The sequence below is a fragment of the Argiope bruennichi genome, chromosome X1 (assembly GCF_947563725.1).
Source record: "Argiope bruennichi chromosome X1, qqArgBrue1.1, whole genome shotgun sequence".
NCBI classification, from domain to species: Eukaryota; Metazoa; Arthropoda; class Arachnida; order Araneae; family Araneidae; genus Argiope; species Argiope bruennichi.
This window is the reverse complement of record NC_079162.1, coordinates 24,798,382-24,818,739: the sequence shown is the minus strand read 5'-3', so window position 1 is coordinate 24,818,739 and position 20,358 is coordinate 24,798,382. Positions and strand designations below refer to the sequence as shown.

The 20,358-nt window shown below is 28.0% G+C and overlaps 1 protein-coding gene across 1 annotated transcript in view; it reads left to right on the top strand.

Moving 5' to 3' along the window:
• Positions 1-1,182: 1,182 nt before the first annotated feature.
• The window catches only part of LOC129958119 (LIM domain-containing protein 1-like), a 45,576-nt gene continuing 26,400 nt past the window's right edge, over positions 1,183-20,358 (top strand). Inside the window, exon 1 of the mRNA XM_056070315.1 lies at positions 1,183-2,594. Within this exon, the coding sequence (XP_055926290.1) occupies positions 1,400-2,594 (1,195 nt within the window). The 5' untranslated portion in view covers positions 1,183-1,399. The remainder of the gene's footprint in view (positions 2,595-20,358) is intronic.

The window sequence follows — 20,358 nt, the reverse complement described above, 5'->3', positions numbered from 1 at the left end:
AAGAAAGGTGTTAGTGTGACTGTTTCGTCATTGTTATCCAAAGACAGAGTGCCATCAAAATAGAAAAACTGATAATCTATTTCAGCGAATACTATATATTTTTTAATCATATCAGTTGCATTTCTCAATCCGTTAACTTTATGTGGAAACAGAAATTCTCTAAATATATTATAGTTGTTCCATGGATAAGGATTGGTCTGAATGCGGTGAACGAGAATAGTTCTTGAAGAGAAAATTCATATGTACTGTAATTTTTAGCAACCCTATTAGCAAAAGATATTCGTACATATCCATGATGCTTTCTGAGTACCTGAGAGGATCATAAAATTACTACATATTGTTGAGCATTTTATTCTAATAGGTGAGGTTATATTGTCTTTCAGTAAGTGATTTTTTTAACTGCAAGGCGGTAAAACGAAATTGTTAGAGCTCGAATAGTTTTAGTAAGCTCATTATAAAGATACTGCTGGTTCTTTGCCCTTCCACCTCTTAATTTTATTATCTTATTAAAGTCGAATTATATTCTGCGAGCTGCAACTCCAAGTGTTTTTCCCACAGAGTAACAATAGGTTTACAAAACCGAATTACAACTACAGGATGCTTCACAAATTGTTTTTATTTTTAATTGTCTAAGACAGTTGAAGTCTCAATAAGGAGAAACCGGTAAATATGATTAAAAAAAAATGTTAATTTTTTGAAAACATTTCAAGAGATGTAGCAATTCTAATAGAAAAAACACAGCTTATTTTTGCTGGCGAATATTTGGTAGAAAACATCTTCTATGTTAAGGACATTGGAATTATTGAGGAAAAAATGCAAAATTTTTATTAATTCTGCAGAAAATTAGAGAGAGCGAAGAGATTTTGGATGTATAACAAAATACCGAGATGAGAAAACTCTTAAACGTCTTTTTTTTTCCACATATGACCTCATTTTTCTTCTTCCTAATTCTCCTCTTTATTGTGGTTGTAGTTTGGAAAGAGCTGTATCGTCTCGGGTATTATTTTTATCGTAGGGTCTCTATTCAAAATTACAAAGCCCCGTCTCAAAATAACTAAACTTTACTCTTCTCAGTCTTTTTTTTTTAGTTAAAGATTTTATTATTAAAATTGATCGTTAGATGGCAGCACCTACCATCTATAAGTCTCCATTGTTTTTAAACGGCGTGTTTGTGGTATTACGAATGTCTTGATCAGGTTGTCACTTACCTGTTGTACGACGGTTAATTTTGTATAGTATATTCAAGGTAAGCACTTAAATATGATACATCAAATGGAAACTTATATAATGCTAAAGCAGAAGGTGTTAAAGTAAAAAGAAATCAAGAAACATGGCTGTATAGGAAATTCGGAGGTAAAATTATTTATTTCGATAACACCTGTTATTTGCTAAGGTAAATATGGCTGATAACTCTGAACTGCGTCAAGATATGCGAAACATATACTCCAATTTGCCTCCAAAATTTAATTCCCAGGCTCCTGCTTCATCTTCAGCACCTGATGAAGTAAATCAATCGTCTACATATGGGCGAATAATAGCGAAACCAACTGCAGCAGTTCAAGGTAACAGCTTTGCTTACTGTTGTGGAGAGCAGAATAAATTAGTTCATTCCAACATAAGTTTTCCTTGGGATGTTTCTCAAGGATCAGGCTCTTGTATATTGTCTGCACAAAGTGACAAGAAGACAGGCGGGCAAATCTCATTTTCCAAGTCTGAGAAGACACATAGCATTGCTACTTATCCTGGAAAACATGTTAAGCAGGCATCTGAACAGTTTTCTGTGGGATATCAGACAATGCATCCTAATTCTGGTTGCTCTGATGTTACCTTTGAAACGGATAGTTCAAATCCTGTGTATGAAAATATTAGAGATTTACATTCTGCAGAAAATCAGAATAAAAGTCCTTGCCAACAAAATTCAAATCCACCATTTCAGGGTGTTAAACCTGTAGCAGCCCACAATATTGATTATAATTCTATTCTTATGCCTGCATCTTGTACTGTTGTAAATAGTCCTATTTATGCTAATATCCATGAAGTTAAAAATGATAGTCAATCAACTGCTAATCAGGCTTCCAAACAAAGCATTCCAGAAAAAATGTCTGCCACTGATATGGCTAATAGATCTATACCAAATTCAATGTCTGCAGGTCAGCATTTTATTGGATTTCATGTGTCAGACAGCACACCTGTTAGTGGTTATGGTAATGCTGTTCCTAAAGAAGACAAATCAGATGGGAATGTTGGCCAAATAAATATTGAGGAAGTTTCTGAAAAAATGACATGCCTCTCGGTTAAAAAGGAGAAAAAGAAAGTTTCATTCTCAGCAATAGGATCAGATGAGAGTGAAGAGTCTGAAGATGAGAAATCTATTGAAAGTACAGCAGCTACTGACTCTAGTTCTAGTAATATACCTGTTAATTATTTCAAAGATGACTTCAAACCAAATACTCTGAATTCAAAAACTTTGCTTCCATATAATATCACGCCCCCAAGAGGAAAAGAGCCAACTGAAGCTGAGAAGAAGGTTGAAGCTCTTATGAGAGAAATTGAGGATGAAATGGAAAATAACCCATCGGAAAGTGATTATTTTGGTAAGTCTAAAAAATATTTTTCTGTGATTTAATAGTCAGCATTCCTAAATGCATTCATTTCAACATATCTTTTTATAAACAAACATTTGCTATATTTATATAAGCTATTAAATGTAGCTATTAAATTTTATGTTGATTGAATAGCTTGTGTAATTTAGCTCAATTCATGATTTCTTTTCCTTTTTAAAGATTTTATCATAAATTTGCTTCTTTTAATAACATCTATTGGAATTTTCCATATATTTTGCATTTCAAAGAGTTATTTTGAAAAACTTCTTTTGTTCAAAGTATATAAATTTTGTGGACATCATTTTTTATATAAAAATTTGGAAACTTAATTATTTGATTAGCCTATATGTATTTCAGTTTTTAGGTAATTTTGTCTTGGAAGAAACATTGAGTAATCCTTGAAGGTTATTACCTGAGTATGTTTTCTTATTCAGTAATGTTAGGCATTTTTAAAAGGGTAAATTTTGTGTTAGTGCCTTATTAAAATGTATTAAAAAAATTGGTCTAGAAAACTTCAGATGGTCAGATAAATTACTGTTATCAGTATTAAGAAGCATGATATATCAAAGCATATTTAAAATTTGTTATTATAAAATTCTGCATTTTTTTAGATAGTTGAAAGTTTATTTGGTAATGATTTTTTTTAGTCATTGCAAAGGTTCCTGGTATCTCTAGCTAAAGAAATATTCATTTCCTTCTCATCTATATGTTTTTTATATGTTCACATGAATTGCTAAATTTAAGTGAAAAATTTTATAAATATTTTTAAATTATAAAAAGAATGGCATTTAAATTACAAAAAAAAAAAAAAAAGTTTTTTCAGTAAACTTCATTAAATCATATAAAATTGTTAAAAAAAATGTTATAATCTTTTTTTTTAACAATTCATTAGGTTTATTTAAAAGCTTTTCCATTAATTAACTGAAGTTGTAATTAGAATTGAAAACTTACTGCAATTTATTGTTTGATATAAAAATTAAATTTTTTATAATTTTTTGTTAAAAAAATTTGAATTAATGCTCTAATATCAAAATTAGTTGCAATATTGTATTAAGCTAATATTGTCAGACTACACAGTTTCTCTTGAGCCATGATCGCAAATATAATCTCTTTCAAATTTCAAGAAAATTCCTTTTTCAATTAATTGTTTACATTAGCAGTCTCATGTGCTGTCATGTAGAAAGCTTTTATAGATTGTATATAGCAGATTGATTAGCAAGTACCTCAGTGTGATAAATTAATTGCAAGCACTATTTTCCAGTTTGTATTGGTATATATATGTACCAACTGGAAATTAATGTCTGTGATGATATTAATTTTCAAAAAGGTTTTGAATAATTTGTCTTGTTTCTTGCAGCACATTGCTCGAAACTTTTCAAGCCGTTTCTCAACAATTTCTGAATATAAGGTATATTTCTAAAATGAAACATTTTTTAAACAGCTTTTCCAAGACATAATTATTCTTTTGTTGTGGTGCTTGTATTGGCTACCTAAGATAAACTAAAAACTGAATTTACTTAGCATTTTAAGATATGGTTTTTCATCTAGGGCTGGATTAAGCTCTATATGGGCAATTAGGCAGTGGAATTTTTGTCTTGCCCTTTTCTCTTGCAAAATCTATTTTTTTATTGATTTTAATTGAATTTTTACATAAATGATTTTTTGAGTTACAAATATTACAACTGTGTAAAATAACAGAGCATTTAATTACTGTTCGATTCATGAGGATAGTTTCAATATTGCATGAATAATATATATAGATATAATATACTAAAGACAATTCCAGAATGTTTTCAGTACATTAGAATATTGGAAAACAATGTTTACCAGGGCTCTTTGTTGTCTTGGGAGTCGGTCAACTGCATAAAAAAAAAAAAAAAAAAGAAGGGGAGGGGATTACATTATCTACATTTATCTACAAAGTGACTGTGAAAGATTAAAAAAAAGTCATAAGAATAATGTCCAGAATTTAAATATTTGATTTAAATTTGATTATACTCAAGTCCTGACCCTTATAAATCAAATAACAACACAAAATTGGATAAGACTAGAAATGCTAAAAAAAAAAAAAAAAAAATTCTGGAAAAAAAATATCTTGAAGCTTCTAGACCAGTTGCCTGTCTGATAATCTGCCGCTGGTTTCTTCTTCTAATGTTATATTTTATAATTTACTTTTGTGATTGCAGATTAAATTCATTCTAGTCCTATTTGTTACTATGTAGAATAAGTTATTGACTATATTCTTAGAAATGGAACAAATATGCTTTTTATAAATAATCTATTGTAACAGAACTTATCAATACCTTAAACATTTTTCTTCTTCTGTTGATTAATTAGATAACACTTTGTACTTTTAAAATGTAATATTGGATGTGTGTAAAATTTTTTGAATATTAATATCAAAATTAGTTAGTATACTTCTTTTAAAACTTACTTACAGATTTTTAAAATTCATTTTTAGAAAGAATATGTATACTTTTTATTAATAATATGCTACTCATTCTCACAAAGTAATTTTTTCTTTTCTTTTACTTTAAAAAATAGGGTTGTTTTTTTAAAAACATTTCCATAAGTATTTTGATGTACACAGAGCACAAATTATTTATTTAAATTGTACAAAATTATTATATGTGTAATTTAAGGTTATCTTCTCTTCTTCTGTCAAATGGTTCTTCTATAAGGTTATCTTCTCTTCTTTTATGCATTTCTACTCTTCTTTTTTATATAAATTGTGCTTTAAATAAGCCAATTTAATTTAGCCAATTGTTAAAAATTTAGATATTTGTTTAATAGGCTGTATTAAATGACATGTTAAATATTGATGCTAATATTTGAATTTATAATCCATTTAAAAATATGATGCATTTTGGACCCCATTTTTTTAGTTTGAATTGAAATCCCTTATAGTGTCTTCTTTCTTTTTTTTCTTATTTGTGTCTCTTTTCTTATCTTGTCTTTTCTCTTGAGATGTCTTTTGATTTTTTCTGTCATAAAATTCTATTTATACAAGACAATTTGTTTGCTTCTGCTGTGCAAAAGAATTTTTTTAAACTTTATATATATATATATATATATATATATATATATATATATATATATATATATATATATATATATATATATATATATATATCATTTTAAGGAACATTTTTGATAGAGTTGCCGTAAGATATTTATATTAACTATTCTTAAAACTTGATGCTTTTCTATGATCTGTATAATTGATTTGATTCAGAGAAACAAATAATTATTAGTGGCTTAGCATACCTCATAAAAAGATTTTTCAGTTCATTTTCATTAAAAGAATATTAATTGTAATTGAATCTTAAGAAATTACAGTACTGGACACTCTTAAAACTTTCTTTTACAACTTTATCTATATATATAAAAGGTGCCTGCTTTCATTGTGGCTCCAATTGCTGGCATCAAAACTTTTAGAGGTAGGGTTTATATTTTCAACTAAATAAATGATTCAAATGAGTTAAAAAATTATATTTTTTGCTTGAGTCAATATCTATTATGTTGAAAAATTTACAAAATCAAAATTTTGATATATTCTTCTGGTTCTACTAGTCATATTTGGTAATAAATAAATAAATAAAATCCTGTTGTGTATGCAATAAAAAATATACATATGGGATATATTTAATGTACATATGATAACAAGGTTCCATTTTTTTATGACTAAAACTGACCCCATGATTATTATTTCATGTAAGTGTAAGTCATATATAAATTTACTTCAAGGAACAGTTATCAGCTTTTGCAAAAGCAAAATATTGAGATGAAATTTAAAATATTATCACACTTTTTTTATTGGTTTGAATATTTAACAGGAAAAGGCAAATCAGATATCTACCTTGTACATAAAATAAAAAAAAAATAATAAAAAGTATACCATAAGTTCAGTAAATCATATAATGAAAGAAACTAAATTATTTCATTGCAAAATTAACTATTATTTAAAATACAATTATAATAATTTTATAAACTTGAAATAAAAAACATTTACTGTGATATTTGCTAGAAATGATTTTCTTTGGCTGAAATACAGAAATACATCCACAAAACAATTTCTGCTTGCATATTATGCATTACTTTTAGCATAACATATTTGAATGCCATAATAATATGTTTATTAAATTTGCTCTATTCAGAAATTTTATTTTATTAACTTTATTTTCTAAGTACCTCTTTATGAAATAATCTAATAGATAAATCTGGATGATCATGAGGGTCACTCACAAGGGCCTCTATATTCATTGATACTAATTCCAAAATGTTTTGGTCAAAAAAATATGTGGCTGAAAAGATTTGTAAGTTGGAGCCCTATCATGCTGAAGCCATATTTTTGAGAAATCTTGCAGCAAAACAGAGTCTTCCAAACAATCAGATAATTACTCAGATAAAATTGCTTTTTATTTTTAAGACATTAAAGCATCATCAAAGAAGAATGTTCTCTTAAAGTTCTCTTTCACAATCCACAGTAAACAATCAATGACCAATACCCTTAGTGCCTATTTGGTAAAGTTATGATGGTTTTCTGATGATTAAAAGTGTGTTTTGGTTACTTAAATTTCTACACATAAAGATTTTCTCAGTAAAAAAAAAGTCTGCTTGGGATTTTCTTACATCCAAAATTCTCTTACATCTAATTTTCAGTATTTTGATTGGAATATACAAAATTTAAATTCAATTCTAAATATTCAAATGCATATAATAGAATTCATGATCTTTCTATCTATAATCTTGTGCATAAACTGACTACATTTTAAAATATTTTAATTTGTGTGTTAATATGACAAATAGACAAAAAGTTGTCAATTTATAATAGGTTACAGTTTCTTTGTTATAATGCCACCCTTCACGTGGTTATTCTTTTAAAGTGAAAATTGAATTCAAAATTTAGTTAATTACTTATATTCATTTCTTAGAAATTCATTGTTTAGGTCTAAAAAATGTCAGCAAGTTGTTTTAATTTTCTTAATTGGCTATTATACTTACCAATGGGCATTCTAAGATATTTTTACTCTTACGGTTCAGTCATAAATATATTTACCCCTTCCTGATGAATGGTAATACCATTTTTCATCTTTATTTTCATAAATAACTAGTTTGCTCGCAAAATTTTAATGCTTTTTTATTTTACAGAATCAGTTTATAAAATAAAATGCAAGAAAAAAATGTTTCCCAGAGTCATGCCTTTTAAATAAATAAAATGACTGAAAAAGAAGACATAACAAAATGCCTTTAAGCAAATAATTTCTTTTTGAAACTGTAGTAATACCTCCTCATGGCAGGTAATCAAAGAAAGTCTATACTTGTAAGGCCCTTAAGAGCATTCTTAAGACTAGAATTCAGCTTTAAAAATCATAAAATGTAAAGGTTCATAATTCAGCCAGTTTTAATTGTTAAAGAATGAAACTTTTTTCGTTTTTGTTTAACATGTTAGTGTGTCAAGAATATTTTACTAAACAGCACTTATAGGGACAGGGATTGTATAAAATTTAAATTTTGTAGCGTTATATTGTTTTAAACAACTTGAAATATAATTCTTCCTTCCATTTAAAACTTTTTTCATATGGAAGTGTCTATATCTATAATGGTTTAGAAGTTAGCTATTGGATCACAATTAGAACCTCTGTATATACTTATATATTATTAAAAACTAGTATGAAGCTATTCACGTTAAAACCACGCGACTAAAATAAAAACGCGACTCAGTAAAATTTCCTTTTCAAATGTTTGTAAGTTCTAAACGTTTTCACACAACCTCTTTTTCTGCAATCTACAATATATTTTGTTCTTCACAAAATCAAATTTTGATTAAATAAGTTATATAATATACAGCATTTTTTTTTTTTTTTGTTCTTCAAAAACAAATTTTGATTAAATAACTAAATTTGCAGGAATTTCAAAAAATTACAGAGCATATTTTCAGTGCTTGTCATATAAATCGCTTTGAATTTGTTTACATAGTAATTTTTTATTGCTATTCTATCATTTATTATATTATTTCTGTACAGGCTTCATAGATAAAAAGCAAGAATTTATAAATATTGTAATTAGAGATTTTAACTATTCAATAGCAATCAATAAGAATGTGATATTTCTTTCATTCAATTAACGTATTCATTGTGGAAAACTGTGTGTGTTTTGTGAATCAGTTGCGTGCATAATTCTTGATTTTAATATCAATATTTATTAATAATTTTGTCTATTGTTTCAAAGATATTTACAATCTTTTCATTTTATATGCATTTGGAACAACATAATTGTATGTGGGTTTTACAAAATGAAGTCTTAAATCTAATGAACCAACCTAATCTTTTTGGGATTATTATTATGAATTTATGTTCCAATATTTATTACAATAGAGATAGTTAGAAATAATGAAATAATAACAAAATTAATTCGTTTTTTAAAACTTCTTTTTATTCGATGCTAGAAAACGGAAGCATTTTTCTAGCTTTTTTTTTTCTTTCCATTTTAAAAGAGAAAATGTCACCCTACTCGAAATTTTTGTTATCAGACTATAATTACTGTACTTACCGTACAAATCGGGATTTAAACTAAGCATGCATCTTAAATTAAAAGAAAAAAAAAATGTAAAAGAAAATCAGTAAACTGACGCTTTCTTTTCGACATTTGATGTTTTTCTTATTTTATCATTTTTCCTATTTCTAAGAAAATATAATTATCCTTATGATAGTTTTCAAAACTGTTCTTGGACGAATTTTTACATACCTCAATCCCAATTTTATTATAAAGAACTAGAAGATGTAGCCATATAGATGGGCTGTTATGCTGGTAACAATATCTCAGGAATGATTGTGACAGATTAACTAACAGAAATTTTTATAGAAAATCTTGGCAGAGACGTTAATAAATAAATAAAAAATAAAAAAAATGTTTATAATCGACTTTGGATGTAAATATATAGTAACATTAAACGATTTGTTTCCTTGCAGTGAGATCATCTTTACTCGTAATATTCCGAACACTCAAATCAAAACTAACCACTAAAATCGGATTGAAACAAATAGTGATCCATTAAAAGAAAAAAAAAAAAAAAAAAATGCAATACCAATTATAAAGCAAAATTAATATTGAAAGAAAATATTAGCAATAATCTCCAATGAATCAGCATACATATAAAATAATAAAAATTGTAAATCTCTACTTATTGACCTTTGCAACAAACTAGTATAGAAAAATTGTAAATAAAATGTAAAATTTGTGTCCCATAAATAGTTTTTTTTTCATGCTTATGTTTACTTCCTTGTCAATAAATCAGCCAATTTAAACATTAAAAAAATACTTGTCTGTGTTACTTAACGCCAAAATAAAAATTGTTATTAAGTGTACGATAATGGTGCGCAGACCAAAGAAGCGAAGATATTTTTAACTCCTCTCAGCGTTACAGATTTCGTTGGCTTTTTTTAAAATTATAGATTTCTTTTATTTTTAGATAATTCATGGAAATAATTTCATGCGCGAATTTTCTGTTGTTTCCCAATTTTTATTGTTCTATAGTTTTTCTAACTGGCAAATATTTGTAACATGTAAGCTCGCTAACTTCATTATAATTGGTTTTAAATTTGACCCATTCTTTATCTTGATCACTCTAATAAGCATAATTAAGTACTAATACCATATTTATTAAGAAAATAAATAGAGGGAAAACTTGTCGCCTGAAAATATAAATGTACAAAACTTTTTTGAAATGTCGCTTGTAGAAATAAATCTTTTCCTTTTGTTTCTGATGCGACACAGTTTCATTTAAATTTAATGAAAATTGTTTATAATTAGAAATTAAAAAAATTATTTATAAAGTGTGGATATTTTATTAAAGCATGTGGCATTGGCTGTGTGTTCAGAACAGTTGTTACCTGCGGGTAATAGAATGGAACATCACTCCATATCCCTACCCCCTGCCCTTGAAAAATCAAACTGGTTGATTCTTTAAGCGATTGGGTTAGTAAGAAGCACATTTTTTTTAATGTATTAAAATAATATATTTCTGACATAACAGCATATACATAAAAAGATGAGCGGGAAGGAAAGAACTAATTAAAAAGTAAGTGCAAATTTAAAAATAAATTATTGCATACGCCACATTTAATTACATTTGAACATAATAAAGACCTGTATATGTTACAGCTAATGTAACTAATCAATTTTTAATACTAACCCTTAAAATGATTAACCTATTTATCTCATGGATCGGTTATTATCAATAATAGCTGAGTCATTTCATGATTGGGAGATCATTGCAAGTTAGCGATTTTAACAGTCGACCATTTTTAATAAATTCAGTTTTTGAAATAAATAGCATATGTTATAGGAATATGCTTTTATTGTATTGTACATAGTAGGATAAACTTTTATTTTAATATAATCAGTATTTAAAAAAAAGTAACACAAAATTGTCATCTCGCCCCGGCAATGGGCAAGTAGATTAAAAGAATTTGTGATTTCTTTTTTATCTACTTTTTCTCTAAACGTTCGGTCTGCTCAAAACCCTCACCATGTGGGAAACCTTAATATGGAAGAATCAATAAATATACAGTATTAATGTGCGCTTTATTATTTTGAATTATTGCAACAAATAGCGATGCTGGACGAATATAAAAATTCTTAAAATAATTTGAAACAACATTATTAATATGTAACTGCTGATATGATAGTCATTTAAGAAATCTTCACAAAACTTTATATCCCATCAAAATTTCTAGAACTCATGGAAATCTAAATTCAAAAGACCTAAAACATAAGTACGATTTCATGTTCAAAAAAGTGGAAGGTCAGTAACTTTGTAAAAAAATTGAAAACAAGAACACCATTTAGCTCATAAATGCGGCTGAATTGGCTTTTATAATATGAATAATCGAACAATTGTAGTCATTTTTCGTAACATTAAAGAAAGCTTATTCATGTCAAACTCTTAATCTGTTTTTTGCAAGTGCCTGAAAAGAAAGTAATAAATGACATAAATTTCTCGAAGAGTTATTCCTCATTTGAAAGATTTAAAAAAAAAAAAAAAAAAAAAAAAAATAGAATTTTTGAAAATGTATATGCATTTTGACATAATGGAATAATGATGTAAAGACAGTTACATCTCTGTTATATTGAGTTTTTGTCGTTGTTGTTATGGAGAAAGTAACTTTAAAAAGGTGTATACCTAAAATTGTTTAATGCTTTAAGTATTAATGCATTATATAAACCGTGGTGGCTTATTTTTTGTTATGACATTTTAAAAACCGCACAAAAGATATTCTCAGTCACTAAACCTTCTGGTTTAGCTTCAATTCAATAAATGTTTTTTGAAAAAGTAAAAAAATATGCTTAAAATTTCTGAAATAAGAGAAGAAAACAGAAAATGACTAAATAAACAAATTGAAAAAGCTTATGCGAACAAAATAAAGTTGTTCCTATCATTATTTAAAAATGTATTTTTGTATATCTTTCCAGTAGCTTTCAGAAGTTTAATTTGATCTAAAATTTCGTCTAAATAGATGTATAAATAGAAATAATAATAATAATAATAAAAATAGAGGGTCCTGCGCTAACAACTTTGAATCTTGGCCCAATCAATAAAGGTCCCAAAGCATCAACCTTTGGGTTAAACCTGAATTATACTTCACTGATAGATCACAACAGACATACTTTTTACAAAAGTTCCTCCAAATCCCTGCCTCTTTCGCCTCCAGCCTTTTTTAAAAGTTCAAAATGTCACTATTTATGAAGCAACGATCATCTTTGTTTAAATGATTGGATGAAGTTCATTTTTTTTTTTTTTTGCTTTGTTTGTTATTAAATGGGCAACAAGAATGGTTCTCATTATATTTACGTTAAACCTAGTAGTTTTATAAAAATATGTGAGAAAAATGGTTTTTCTATTTTTTTGAAACATTTCATTTTTGTGTTTTATTTTTTATAGGTCATATTATGTAAAATTCCTTCCTATTGAAATTATAGTCTACACTTTTTTCAGTCTACTGGTATGCCTTTTCTTTATTTTTATGCAGTATTAATCCCGAGGGGAAAAACAAAGAAAAAGGAAAAAAAAAAAAAAAATGCGATGTGTTACGCGGGTGTCCAGTCGTCATGAGCAATGAAATTTGCTCTATTAAGAAATGAATAGCTGATCGTGCTTATTTTTGAGTATGAAGTAAATAAATGTATTGCATGAGATATTAAAGAAACGAGCAGATTCATGATTACGAAAACTGCATCTTTAAATTGGGTATACCGAGGAAATAACAATATAATATAAAAATATAATTTTTTAAAAAATGTTATTTCAAAAACTTAGACCAGTTTCGGTTCAAGAATGATTTGATTTTTTACTGAAATTCATTCCCTACTCACCATCTATGGACTCATATTATGTCCCGTCTCGAGCTAGCTAAACCGGCAATTGCTAAAGGTCTCATCACGCAGCTATTTACACATCATAGTTTACGTACCCACTCTTAACCTATTGCGTTCTTTTTTTTTTCTTTCTGTGTTATTATTCAACTGCTTTTATATTTTCTTTTTATTCAGATTTGTTGTTTCATTACTATATCCAGTGATTGCCACTTACATAATGCATAATTTTATTCTACAGAAGATAGATGCATAATATCTTCATCGGAATAAATTGGCGAATTCATGCTTGGCAACCCACTAAAATGCTTATATATTGAAGAACAGATTAAGTTGGCTTCTCTGCACCAACAGTAATACTATGTTTTTTTTTTTTTTTTTTTTTTTTTTTTACAAAGGCAAAATAATGGATGCATCAATCCATCTGGAGCAAATGGTTTGAATGTTGTTACTAGTTTCAATGTTTTTGAATCTTTTGTTGTGTTTTATTGTTTCAGTTTTCAATCCTCACTCTTTAGCAGAAAGTTTACTCCTTAACTATTTCCAAATTTGTCAAAAAAAAAAAAAAAAAAAAAAATCCCTTATTTGAAAGTAAATGTTGATGGCTTGCTTCTGCCAAGTCAAAGTTAGATCTTCGTGTGCTTTTGTTACAAATCTGTCATGTGTGGCATTGTCACAAATCTGTAATATCGGACTATGTTCAAAGTAAAATATTTTTGTCAGCCCATACAAATACTACATAAATTTCTCTCCGGCGCTTAACAATTCTTTTTTCGATGTAGCAGCTGTCAGAAAGATCTGGGCCAAACTGTGAAACTAGTGATTTGAGCATTCCATAATTTTCATTTTTCCTAAATCATAAAAAAAAACAAACAGGAAGTATTATTACAGCTAGTCAATGGACAATAAATATTAGAAGTTGTGAGGAACCCTTGCTTTTTCCAATTCGATATTACTATCTTGAATAATAGTGCTGAAAAAAAAAAAAAATAGCACCACTTCTCTTTATGAAAATATATATTTGGGGTTACCGTATAAGAGGCTTGGGGCAGCAAAACCAATAAAAAGTTGAATCATTTTTGAAACTGAGAGTGATGACAACAGTAAAAAATATAGACATTCAGAACAGGGAGCCTTTATTTTTCATCAAAGAATAATGTTATAGGTATTCAATGACTGCTATAAACTAAATTAACATTAACTCTAACATTGTTATCGTGGCTTCAGATACAGATTTAATTGTATTAGTAGTTATCCAGCTCCAGGAACGGAAAATATATACGTGTGTAATATAATGTGACAGTATTGTAGGTGAAAGCAGATGCGAGAATACATGGAAAACTTAGACCAAGAAAAATTTATGTACTTCAATAGAAAGAAGAATTTATTGCCTTTTTTAATAATACACTTACATATTCATGTTAATAATAAAATATAATTCAAATATAAATAAATTTTATACAAAATTATTGTTCTAGCATATTAACGAAATATTTGAATTTCTTTAAAAAGTAATATTCCTTAACTTGCATTTTAAACTTTAGTAATTCATTAATTTACTTAATGATGCATTTAAATTTAAAGTTAATTGATATTATAATAATATTATAATTTTAAATTTATTAAATTAAACGAGAATTGGAAATTCGTCGAACAAATGATAGTTTCGTTTGATGAACAAGCGCCTTAATGTCATGGCTCCCCTTTATGCGATCGCTTAGCTTTATCGAATGGTAAAACCGGTACTACTATGGGTGCGCACTGTAACACTGCTGTGGGTTAAATGTAAACGCCCTTCAGTGGGTTGTCATTTATAAACTCACCAGTTTATTCCAAAGGAAAAATTATGCGTTTGATTAAATATTCCAAGAAAAATAATGTACTCTTATTTTCTGCAGAATAAAGTTATACATAATATAAGTAGCAACGTCTGAATATATTATAGAAAGAACAAATCTAAATAAAAGGAAAATACAAAAGAGCTAGATAATAAAAAGAAAATAAAGTATTTAACTTGTTATTGCCGAGTGGTTGGTCGGTCCATGATGCTGTATAGCATTTGTTGCTATATGATGGGGGATTTAAAATAACTGTCGTTTTGTTTGTCCGGAACCTGTCAGATCATAGGTGTATATTTTTTACTATTTTATATCATATTATTTACACGGAAACTCAGTTTAACGATGCAGATTTAATAAACGTAATTCTGTTTATTTACTTTGTATTTCGTTGTAGATATTATACCATTAAAACTACTTCATGCGTTCAGGATAAACTTTTCAAATATTAGTATAATAAGTCACATTGTCCATAATGACTAGGCAGTCGCGTCACACGTCCAACTTTTTTTCCCTCCTCAGCTTTAGCACACTTAAAATAAAGCACACTTGTAGATTCAAAAAGTGTAAGCTATAACTTTAATAGGAATAATTTTTATGTAATATGGCAAATAAAATTATAGTGCAAAAATCAAAAGTTCAGAGGAAGAAAAAAACCCTACCTTTTTCACATATTTTCTTAAAAATTTTAAAACTGTTTGGTTTAATATAAATACGAAGTAATATTTCTTGTTGTTTATTTGCCCTTTCCGAAACAAAAAAAAAAAAAGTTTTTCTCGACCTGATCATTAAAAACAGGGGTAATGGTTTTTCATTAAATGCATTGATTTTTGAAAGGAAATGGCCCGATTGGATTTTGGGGTCTTTTGTAAAAATGCTTCTCTGGTAATGTTCTATAAATGGGGTAAAATTCAGCGTAATGCTGATGATGCTGTCGCTTTCAAAACCTTTATTAATAAAACTATCCTGCCTATATCTAGTTTTATGATTGCTTAAAGTTGCCGAGAATCAAGATATCGTAACAAGAGTTATATTTGTTGAGCAAATTCCAATCTTTCCCTTCTTTGCCATGCAGTTTTGTCTTGTGTTGTCAATCACTGCTTTTGTACGAGCAAGAGCTATCTTTCAATAATATAATTATGTAATTTTTTTTTATTATTACTTTTGCTCAAAAGTAGGGAAAGCTTTTCTATGAAGTTTCGAAAGACAAATAAATGACCTAAATTTCTAAATAGACTTAGTCTTCTTCATAGGTAGGTATTGCGTAAACATTTTCCATTCTCGAATCTTTCTTGTTAAAAAATTTTTACTTTACCTCAGGAGGAGAAATTATAAAAATGAAAATACAAATACCATATTAATTTAGCAATATTAATGCTTAATACTTAGTAAAAGTAAGTAAAACCGAATCTAGTTTTTTCACGTTTTGCAGAATTTTAAATTAAGATAATTTTAATTATTTTTGTTTATTGGTATTGAAGAATTTAGTTGAATCATTTAATGTCTTATGGTCCCATGTATAAAATCGTGATTCACATTTTTTGAAAGCCTACTTTAAATGTTGGAGTTTGCTAGCTATTTTTAAAATATGAAGTAAACCCTCAAAATAATATTCTGCAACTCGATGTTTTAGATTTAATTTTTTAAGAATTTGAGTGTGGATATTAGAATCTAAAATGGTATTCGTCTACAATATTTCTTAGTTTCACTTCCGCAGTAGCGTGGTGAGGGTAAACAATAGTGGGGGCATAATATCCTTTTTTTTTTTTTTGTCTCTTTCCCTCTTCTCATTTATAAAAAATGAAAAATGCATGAAAAGCATTGCTCATACGTCGATTTCGAAGACTGGCGCCCGGTGTATCTGTACTTCTTCCCTTGTCTAATTTGGGATTAACTTATATTTCAATAATCGTCTTATACTAAGGAATCTGCCATGCCATTACTCTATTCACCTGTTATGTCTAGAGATTAAGAACCTTGAGTTGAAGCACTCCGTGCCATTCCCCTCAAATTGACAAATCGGTAACTGTATTATCAATTAAATTTTCTGACCTGACGAACTCGTTATTTTTGAATTTGCTTTTTTTTTCACATTATATTTTGACTCCGCATTTTTTTTCCTGCTGCCTGTTTCAAACGTTTTTAGTAATTCTTTTTTTTATCGAAATTTAAAAAAATTAGAGAAAATCAAACTATTGATTTTCTATTAAAGTTTTCCGAAGGATGATTTTCCTGTCCCTGTAGAAATGGGTATGTGTGAAATCGTGATGGCAGTTGCGAGATATCATATATTTATGAAATGTATGTATGGTTTTACATATGCACAGGAGAAGGTTTTGTATCGAACATTTTGTATTTTTTAATGTATTAGTCTAGTTATTTGAAGGTTCTTTAAGTGGTTTACTGTATTTATATTTTATTGTTTATTACAATTTAAATTTGGATTCCATTGTTTATCTTGCAGGAGGTGAAAAGGCGTGTAGTTAAATGATAGGCGTAGTTACATTTTAAAAATAATTACAACACTTTATATTTTATAGCGATTGAAATTTTGTTTAAACTCTTTGTTTTTGCTCTTAAACTTAAGAAGTAAAAAACAAAATTATGTGTGCATATACTATTTATATATTTGTAATGTCATAGAGTTTATTGAACTTTCCTGGAAAACGAGTAGTTAGCAGATGTAAAACACGCGTACTTTTATAATATTGTACTTTATTATTGGATTTTTTAAAAGTATTAAAGTGACTTGCAATAGTATAAGACTGAATAGCTCTTTTATTTCATTGCTACTGTAAATTCCTTCCTTCTTTTTTTATGTTTGTTTTAATGTATTTGATTTCTAATGCCGAAGAAATGTGAACTGCATCAGCTGTCACAGCTGTTTCAAATCAGTCAGGAAATGTTTAAATAGCTGAAGAAATGTGGGTCACGAAACGCTTATAGCTTGCAACGACTTAAAAGTATACCCACTCGGGATAAATGAGACATTAAAATCTGTCTCTAAGGCTTAAACATATTCATAAACACAAGTGTTATTCATTATTTAAACTACGATCTCGTGATTCTTAGGTTCTTACTAGAAACAGACTTTAGGCTAAGAAATGGTATAGTTTGCAGTATGTTCTAGTTCAAATATTTGACAGCAGTGAAGTTATAATTTCAAGATGGGAATGATTTTATTATAGATTATGATTCACAACAATAGACTTTTAGCTGCAAAAAATGTAAGAATTACTAATAAATTGTATTGTCCCGGCCTGAATCGACCAGATTTTCTTAGACTGTAGATTGTGATGCAATATGGGGTCGTATAAAATAGTTTATTTGGGATTCTCGAAGACTTTATCAGTGCCCTTCGCTCTCAGATTGTTCAATATTTATAAACAAAATTGCTCAAATGATTATATTAAAATATTTAGTAGAATGATTTTAAATTAATGATAAATAAGATTACTAATTCAATTTTAAATTTCTTTTTTAATTCTGGAGTCACGACAATTTTTTTTTTGGTTAAATTAAAATCATAGATATTTTTTGGAACCCGAATGGGGTCCTGAAAGGAAAACTTTTAAAAAGATCTGAGCCATTACTTATGGGAAGAGGAATCTGCATTTATTGGTGAATTGTAAAATTGTACGATTAAGATATAGAAGCTTTTTGACGAAATAACTTCGAATAAACACTTACCGAATTAACCTTTTCAAACATTATATACCCATGTTCATTTATCACATTATTTACCCCCACATTATGAACCCAATCTTTTTGAAAACTGAATGATATTATTTAATCTTATATGTTATTTATTTTCATTTGCTAAAATGAAAACAATTATTTAATTTAACTTTGGTCGTCTCTTACTTTACTTTATTTATTTATTCAGCATACAGTTTTTTTTAGAATCTATCTATCCATTTTATAAATTGATATTGATAATTTTAAATTTTTGAAAAATCACATGGGCACATGTCAGTGGGTTATATTAACGAAAATTATCGATACAGTACAAATCAATATACAAATAAAATAAAATATTCGTCTGTATTTTACAAATTGTAAAAGGAATTGATCAGTTTGAGAAAAAAAGTTATTGCGATTTGTAATTTTATTATTTCACAAAAATGAGCGATTATTGATTAATTGCATGTTCCTTGTCTACACATTAAAACACTTTTTTGGTGGCGTAAAAGAGAGAGAGAGAGAGAGAGAGAGGGTTAGGTGGTATGTAATACATGCACCGGAGACAAAATAAGTGTGCATCATGTTTCACTTTTAAAAACTAAATAATGCAGAGTTCGGGTAAATGTCTTATTCTCTTGATTCCGTTCATTTTTGTTATGCCACTGTACCTCTGAAAGTAAGATCCGTACGTTGTTGTAGCGAATATTAAAAAAAATAAGTTTTCTTTTAAGTAACTAATATTTTACCGAGAAAAATTCTGAGCACATAGATAACTAACTATCTTACAGAACAGCTCTTAATGCAGCCGGCTATTTTATAAATAAAATGATACTTACTTGTTTCTATTACTTTTCACTTCATCCTGGTTTTGAATTTTCGGTTACCTCTTGCTGTGAGTGCATCTTTTCATCAAATTCTTTCCGAGTTTTTCTTATTTAGCTCGGGAGGAAGCGAGGACCATGTGAGAAGACATCCTTCTGTGAACAGTCGCGTTTCTCCTTAACTCTGTGCCCTAAAAATAGTTCCTAACTTCTAATGCATTTGGGGAAGTTCACGGGCATATTCTCTCTCGGTTTTAACTGCTTATCAAACGCAATTAGTTAAAAACCACAGATTTCCACATTTCTGGGTGAAATACTACAGTTTCAATGTGAATTACCTCTCTGTAAGCTATACGTCTCGATGAATTCTGTGGAGTGGCATCGTGGTGTGAAAGATTAGGAAAGACCTTTATATTTTTAACTGCCGTAACGGCAGTTTCATATTCAATTAATGTGAATGAACTTGTTCCTATCTGCAAATCGGGTCGCTAACGGAACTAATGACAATGAGAATGGAAAGTAAGTGACTCATATTTTTAAATTTTTACATACCACTTATGTGTAACCCTACATTATAATTTTAGAGTATGCTCTTCTGCACTAATTTCGTTAGAACGATGGTAAACGTGTTTTGGGTTTTGCTCCTATGTCAGATGTGAGAATATTTTGAAACCGTGTGATTTAAAAAGCAGTAATTAGAAATAAATAATAAACTTAATGAACTTTTTATTATTATTAACTGTAAATTGAAATAAAATGTTGCAATAAAATATTTTTAAAATTTGCCTATATTCTTTATAATTTATCGGTATTAATAACAAATCTTTCAGTGATTCTAATTTCTACTACACTTTCTTTAGCAATGTACCAATACTGTTTATTTACTTTACAATAAAAATGTAACATAATGTATATTTATAAATAAGCATTGTATTTTATACTAATAAAAATTTATTAAAATATTTAAAAGGCAAAGTTGAAAAATAAACATTTGTATGTGTTTGAATGGAATTATTTTTTATTATAAGCTGAAAAATA